Here is a 7,101-nt window from a genome sequence, read left to right on the forward strand (position 1 = left end):
AATATATTTCAAAAAATTAAAAAATTTAGGAAAAAAATTTAGCATGTAGAGGGACATGTTCTATGTGTACACATAAAGTTTCACGTAAAACCAACAATTTTTGTACCATGTGTAAAAAAGACAAATAATGCCTCGAGAAATAGACTATTTTAACACCAAAAATTTGTCTTTTTAGTACAGGGCACAAAACATATCGGTTTTTGCTGAAACAACTTTGTGAACATGTAACATGTCAAGGTATACACGAGGCATTTTTATTTTTATTTTTTTAACATTTGGAAATATGTTTAATATGCATTTCAAATAAAGGGTGCATATGCACTCGGGTGCAGAAACACCCTGTCCGTGAGTAACCTACTAATAACGCTTTTCACTATGAAAAGTTTCTTACCGCATTTTCATAAAAGTAATTAAAACTTAATGTGCAACTACCCAATACATTGGCACTTAAGTGTAGTTTCTTAGAGATGTTGAATTTAATGATTTTCGGTTCATGCTTTGTATGGTTAGACTAGCCAAAAAAAAATTACTACAACTATGTGCAAGGGTTCTTTCTTAGCTAAGACTAATCATAGCAGTATCATGTATGTGGTGGGAGTGGTGTTTTGGAACATGAGTGCATATGCTCCCTATATTTTGAAATGCATGTTATGAATATTTTAAATTTCAAAAAAATTGAAACAAAAAATTTGTACATACATCTTCACGTGCTACGCGCTTACAAAGTCGTTTCATAAAAAATCGACTTATCATGTGACGTGTGTAAAAAAGACAAAATTCAGTGCTATAAATAATGTTTTTCACAAGATAAAGTTTCTCCTTTTTACATAGACCACAAAAAATATTGGTTTTTCGTGAAACTTAGCGAATGCACATACATTATGGAGATGTACATGTAGAATTTTTTATCAAATTTTTTTGACATTTCGAAATATGTTTTTTTGGTAGAGGGAGCATACGCACCTGGGAGCCGAATTGAATTTCCCCATGTATGTGATACTATTATAATCCCTCATTGCCATAATATCGTGAATATGAGATTTTTTTTAAAGCCAAACTCCATCAACTTTGACCAAATTTATTAAGATAAATATTTATATCCACAATACCAAATGGATACCATACAAAAATATGCGCTATATTGAATCTGATGGTATTGATTTTGTATTCGAGATGTTGATAATTTTTTCTACATACTTTGTCATTTTTTATATCGGTAGAATTTTTAAAATTCTTATATGCACTGAGTGTATGCGCGTATTGTGAGCATCTATGTATATATTGTGTTTCGGGAAAAACTCTAGTGGGCTGGAGGTGCCACCGCCCTCCGAACCATCCAACCACGGGTTGGTTCTTTTCGCGGTCGTAATATCATGTTCCCTCCGTTTCAATAAATAAGGATTCTAGATTTAATTAAAAGACAACAACATATTTTTTATTGAGGTAACAAATCAACACCATCTTAGTTTGATCGATTTTATAGATAAAAATATGAACATTTAGAGGGGTAGGATAGTCTGGAATTCGCCTTCAAGCCGCAAATACTCGTATCTCCAGAGCCCGGGGAGCCCAAGCAGAGGCCCAAAATACACTTTCGTGTCCCGGTTTGTTAGCTCCGCCGCCGATGGCCGCCGAGCAGCCGTCGGAGAAGAAACCGCAGCCGGAGAAGAAGGCACCGCTCCCGAAAGTGGTCACGCTCAACAAGGCCCTCAAGCTGGTGAGCTCCGAATCATCCGCCCCTCGCTTCATCCTCCTCCTTACCCTCTTCTGTTCCTCCTGGCAAAAAGGTGTTCGATGTAGTGCATCTGTGCTTAGGTTAGGAGCATATAGAACGGCCGCGCTGTTGTTTCAGTTTAGGCGATTGCTAGGTCTTGCAAGAAGGGATGCTCTGCGCCGAGAAGCATCCACGGCCATGCCCACAGTGGCCGGGGGAGGATCAAAATTTTGTTATGCCGAAGTCGACACCATACACTGAGAACGAGTATAAGCATAATTTTAGGATATAAGCGATAAAGCTTGTTGTTCACTAACGAGCATCCAATTAGAGCAATGTAACCTGTGGCTCTGAGTATATCATACTTATTAACCCTCACATATTTCTCAGCATAATTGAACCCAGAGGGCAAACTCAATCTATGAACTTGCTGCCAGACTGTGTTATGGCAGATGCCACTGCTATCCATGATACCGTATAGGTTTTCGTTAGTGTGCTTGTTAAATGTTTGATAGAACAAATTGAGTCGTACTCACCCATTTCATATGTTGTTCTCAGGCCCAAACATGGGTGGACAAAATGAGTGGGCAGGAGCCAGATGAACTGAACGATAAGGATTTTGAGGGTCGGCCATCAGGGTATCATTCACTAGTGCTTATTGTTAGCATTTGTTCCTGGATAACTTGTTTAAGAGGCTGACAAATTTGTTGTAGGCTTGGTCTTGGTGCTAGAGTCGCACCGAATGTGAGGCGTGCAGCTCCCACTGATCCGGTTGAGAGGAGGTTGCTCGGAAAGGTGAATGCGCAGAAGAGAAAGTCTGCAGAGGAGGAGAAAAGAAACACTCAGGACGTGAATGAGTCCAGCGATGATGATAGCGGTGAGCCTCAAGGTAGAACCAGTGCTTGTAGCAAGAAGAGGGAACTGCCTTCTGTTACTTCACTGCCATTACGGAAGAAGGCCAAGTGACAATTTGTATGCATGAATCATCTGAATATTCACACATAACTTGATGTTCCCCTAGGCTGGTTCTATTTCCATGTACTGCTTACACCCTAATATGTGTATTTGCTAAATGTCAGGGCATAGTTGTGCTGGATACTTCTAATGCTTATTGGCAATTCAATTCGAGAAATTCTAGTGTCCTCCTTCTGAAATTTCAGAGCCTAATTTCCCATTTGATTCTCTGAAATTTCTGCTACACCTATTCCAACTTCTGTCAAACTTGCACTTACTTTATATCTGTTTGAATCTTTTTTTTGATGACTAAATTAATTTAGATGTGACCTTATTGTATATGGAAAAGGCGAATACTTGCTTTTCAGTACTATTTTTTTGGAACTTTTTCGATGCTATATGTTTAAAGGTCCATCCAATACATTGAGTTGATCATTTCTTGTTATGACTGTTACTGTTTTGAGGAACAAAATTGTTTAGGTTTAATAATGCCATTATGATTGCAATATGTGATATGTAAGAAGTAGCACAGGTGTTTGCTCTTCTTTTGTAATTGAGAATGAAAAAAAGATGGTTTTCAATTTGTCCTGTCTTATATTTCTAAAAGAGGAACCCACGTGGAAATGAAGGATATGTGGATCCTTGAAAGTAGACACCTCCTACTGGTTAGTAGTTTCCACACCATCTTGATGGAGTATGTCTGTGGCTGGGGTACAAAGGATCTTAGAGAACCAAGAGAAATACATTGGCATATGGTTCTACTAAGGCTAGCAATGCAGGGTTTCTGAATGTGTTTGAGTCTTGACATAATATAAGTGTCAGGCTACAAATCAATGAATGAAGCCATGTTACTGCATTGCGCAAGACTAACCCCTGTAAGTGTCAAAAGTTTCAAATACATACTTTTTGTAACTATCCCCTTGAATAATTTTTGTCCTTGTCCATTTTGTAAGGTGCCCAGCATCCTGGTTTCTCTGTACTATTTAATCAACGCATTTTCTTTTGGATTATTCACGGCAAAAGAGCTGGAAGATGAATGACTTCTCTAGATGGCAATATCTGGACAAGCTAGATGGGTGAGTAGTCACAAGACCATATGAACCTATTGCAAAAATCTTAGGTGCATGCCTACATAAAGCAACAAATAGGAGAACAGGGTGGGATATGTCTAGTTAGGGAAATTGGGAGTCCTTAGTCAGATTATTATTTGAAGTAGTTCTTCTGCCCCTGGTAATAATCTACCATTCTGATCAATAAACCATGTCCTAGAACGAGAGGATGCTGAATTGCTGATATGACTCGAAGTTGCTGCCATGGACAGCAGAAGTTTTCTTATTCTTGTCCGGGCACTCACTCACCCTGTTCTTGCATGTTGATTTTCTTGCTCTCTCTGCTTTTTCAATTCTTCTATTCTTTGTTGTAGCCCTGCAGATCTACTGTCTGCAAGCTTAAGACATGCATCTGCGGCAGCTTGTGCTGCCATTGCACTGGCGGCTAGTTTCTCTTTTAGCTGTATCTTGCTGTTTGCAGCATCTAAGTCTGATTTTACCCTTTGCAGTTCCTCTTTGAGCAAGGTCACCTGAAAAGGCACCATATTATAGTACAGCTCCTCTGATGAACGACCAAATGAGAGTATATGATATCATGCTCTATTAAAGGCATTGTCAAGACGTTTTCCCTATTGCTTTTGGTGCAAACTGAAGGGTTTCAGTCTTACGAGTTTTCGAACTAATAAAAGGTGGGCATGTTTATCATTTATATGTTGTGCTCTAATTACTATGAAGAACATCATATCAACACGCAAATGCTCTGATGCTAATTTTTCGTTCATCAGTCTGAGAAGCACTTCTGATGACTTCAAGGGAACCATTTTAATGAAGCTCAGGACAAACTTACTTCTGATGACTTCAAGGTTTAGTTCTTTGATGGCAGTTTTTCCAGCTTCTACCTCCAACGCACATGCCTCTCTCCACCTTGAAGTTTCCTGTTCTACTTTTTTAATCCCTACAGTGAGCTTTTCCACCTTTAGTATTAAATAGTAGACTTCAGTTCCTTCTCAAATACTGGGCTAGCAAATAAAATAAACTGGATAGAATAGATAGATAATAATTGTGCTTATAGCCTTGTACACTGAAGTTGGAAAAAAGTCTTGTTCTCTCAGATCTTGCATGTAACTCGTGTTTGATTATCTTCTGAGCATGTTCAGCAGCGAGGAGATGAAATGATCACAATCTGACCTGCTGGAGCAGTTTGATGTTATCACTATCAGGTAGCACTAGTTGCAGGCAGGTTCTCTAATCTTTCCATAAAAAAGTTTATCAAACACAGCTTTGGTCAACGACAGCTTAGTTTACCTGGACTTGTCTAAGGCCTGTCTGAGATTATTGATTTCGTGATGCAGGTTTTTCAGTGTCTTACCGACTATTGAAACCTGAAAGGAAACAACTTGAAGGAGTTTATGAGCTGTCAAGTTTTCTAGTGGGCAATGATTTCAGTTGACAACTTATAAATATATGGTGATCATGGAGATTACATGGCAATGATATATAATCTAAAAAATGACAACTATGTATAGTATATTTTGTAGCCAGTGCTTCAGATTATTATTATCTAAACAACAGAACTATTGCAGATTCGGAGGAATAATGTAGAATTATTTAGTATACTTACCAGACTGTCAACCTCCTGTTTACTTTCTCTTCCATTTCATGCTACCATACTGGCATCGCAGCTGCTCATCTCTTCTTGTGATTCTCCACCTATCACTTCCATGATGAATCCAAAGCCAACCTTCTGCAATCCCTTCTCAATAATCTGCAGGATTGCACTTCTTCTCTGATCACCATCGGTCGTAAACACAGGGAGGCTATTCTCCGCCACCTCCTCAATTATAGCAACTTCAAGCATGCTCCCAGTATCCTGGTTCTCCTTCATTAAGCTTGATATCACACTCCCCATCCTGCTTTTCTCCTTCCTTTCCTTCTCCCTGCACTGTGAGATTTTGATCTCCACCTCCTTGGCCAGATCATGAATATTGAGAGCTTCCCGTTCTAGGAATCTAATCCCATCCTCCGGATCAAGATTTGATTGCTCGGAAATCCTTTCTACCTTCTCCTCAGAAGCTATGTCCAGGATGTTCTCCAAGATCCCATCCTTGGATGGAGCGAGGCAACAATCTTCTACATACAAACTTGGTTTGATGATCCATGGCTGGTATGGTATGTACAGGTATCTGGTGCAAGGGAGGAAAGTGATAATGTTTCCGGAGCGAAATCAGTACATAACTGACAGTCAAAGAAAAACTTTGAAGGGTAGTTGGCTACTCAATTTCATTTGTTTCTCCCTTGACACATATTCAGGGCTGTACTGTGTCCTTAGCGCACGACTCTGACTTGTTCTTTGTTGTTTCAAACCCTGAGCTCCATAATATCGGCAGCTCGAACTCAGAATTCCCTGTCAGAATTTACCTTTAGATCGTTTCTTTCAGACAGGGATTGATGGCCCGGACATGGCAATACCGCAAGAACCAAGAAGTATGGTCATCCCCCATTTGGCTTTCAGGGGTTGTAGTTCGGGGACTAGTGATGGAGTTGCTCTTGCACCAAGCTATCTTTCTCGTCATCTTTTCTCTGGCTAAAGCACGTACGTACTAGTTACATAGCATTATCCGTTCCAAAATTAGCAGCTAGCAAAGCTAAGTGGGAGAGGGGCCCTCTCGCAAAGCTGATTACATCCATGATCCGTGTAGTAAAGCTGATTGCTTACACTTTATTTTTTGCGATGTGGTTGCCTACACATGAATACAAAAGAAAGTTTGAGCGGCATCTTTAATTTACAAAAGTAAGCAGTGATCTTGGAATCTCCCTTCAGACCTACATATATAATATGTAATCATCATTGTATCTTCTTTACCTTTTTTTTAGGTATTCTTTACCTTCTTTTTTTAGCAACATGTATCTGGTTTAACTGGATAGAGCTAGCTGGCATTGATTTAAGAGACGGTTAAAGTTGGTTTCGGTGACACGTGATATCCAATTTTATAATTTATGGGTGTTTACTGCTGTATTTGAAATCATACAAACTACTTTCTCCATTCCAAGATAAGTGTCGTAACTTTTTTTTGATACGGATGTATGTAGAACTTTTTTTTTGATACGGATGTATGTTGAGACTAAAATGCATCTAGATACATAATCAGGCGTAAGTTAAAAAAAACTACTAATCGTGATTGGACAACTAGTGTTGATTAGCAAGAACCTATCTTGATGAAATGATAAGAAGGTCTTTGTGCCATACATATATCAGGGTTTGACGACAACAAAACTACTGCTAAGTAGCTTGTTCAAATGATCTCGGAACCTTTACAAATTCAGCCAATTTGAGTATATTACATACTCAATCAGTGAAAGTGTAGTTTTTCTGATATTCGTTTT

General features: G+C 38.9%; 1 protein-coding gene across 1 annotated transcript; it reads left to right on the plus strand.

Moving 5' to 3' along the window:
- Positions 1–1,591: 1,591 nt before the first annotated feature.
- Positions 1,592–2,842, plus strand: LOC124697636. The gene is made up of 3 exons (XM_047230196.1): positions 1,592–1,717; positions 2,273–2,352; positions 2,428–2,842. Exons 1-3 carry the CDS (start codon positions 1,625–1,627, stop codon positions 2,678–2,680), a joined length of 426 nt encoding a protein of 141 aa, XP_047086152.1. The 5' UTR covers positions 1,592–1,624; the 3' UTR covers positions 2,681–2,842.
- The last annotated feature ends 4,259 nt before the right edge of the window (positions 2,843–7,101 follow it).

This window comes from Lolium rigidum, chromosome 3, assembly GCF_022539505.1.
Source record: "Lolium rigidum isolate FL_2022 chromosome 3, APGP_CSIRO_Lrig_0.1, whole genome shotgun sequence".
NCBI classification, from domain to species: domain Eukaryota; kingdom Viridiplantae; phylum Streptophyta; class Magnoliopsida; order Poales; family Poaceae; genus Lolium; species Lolium rigidum.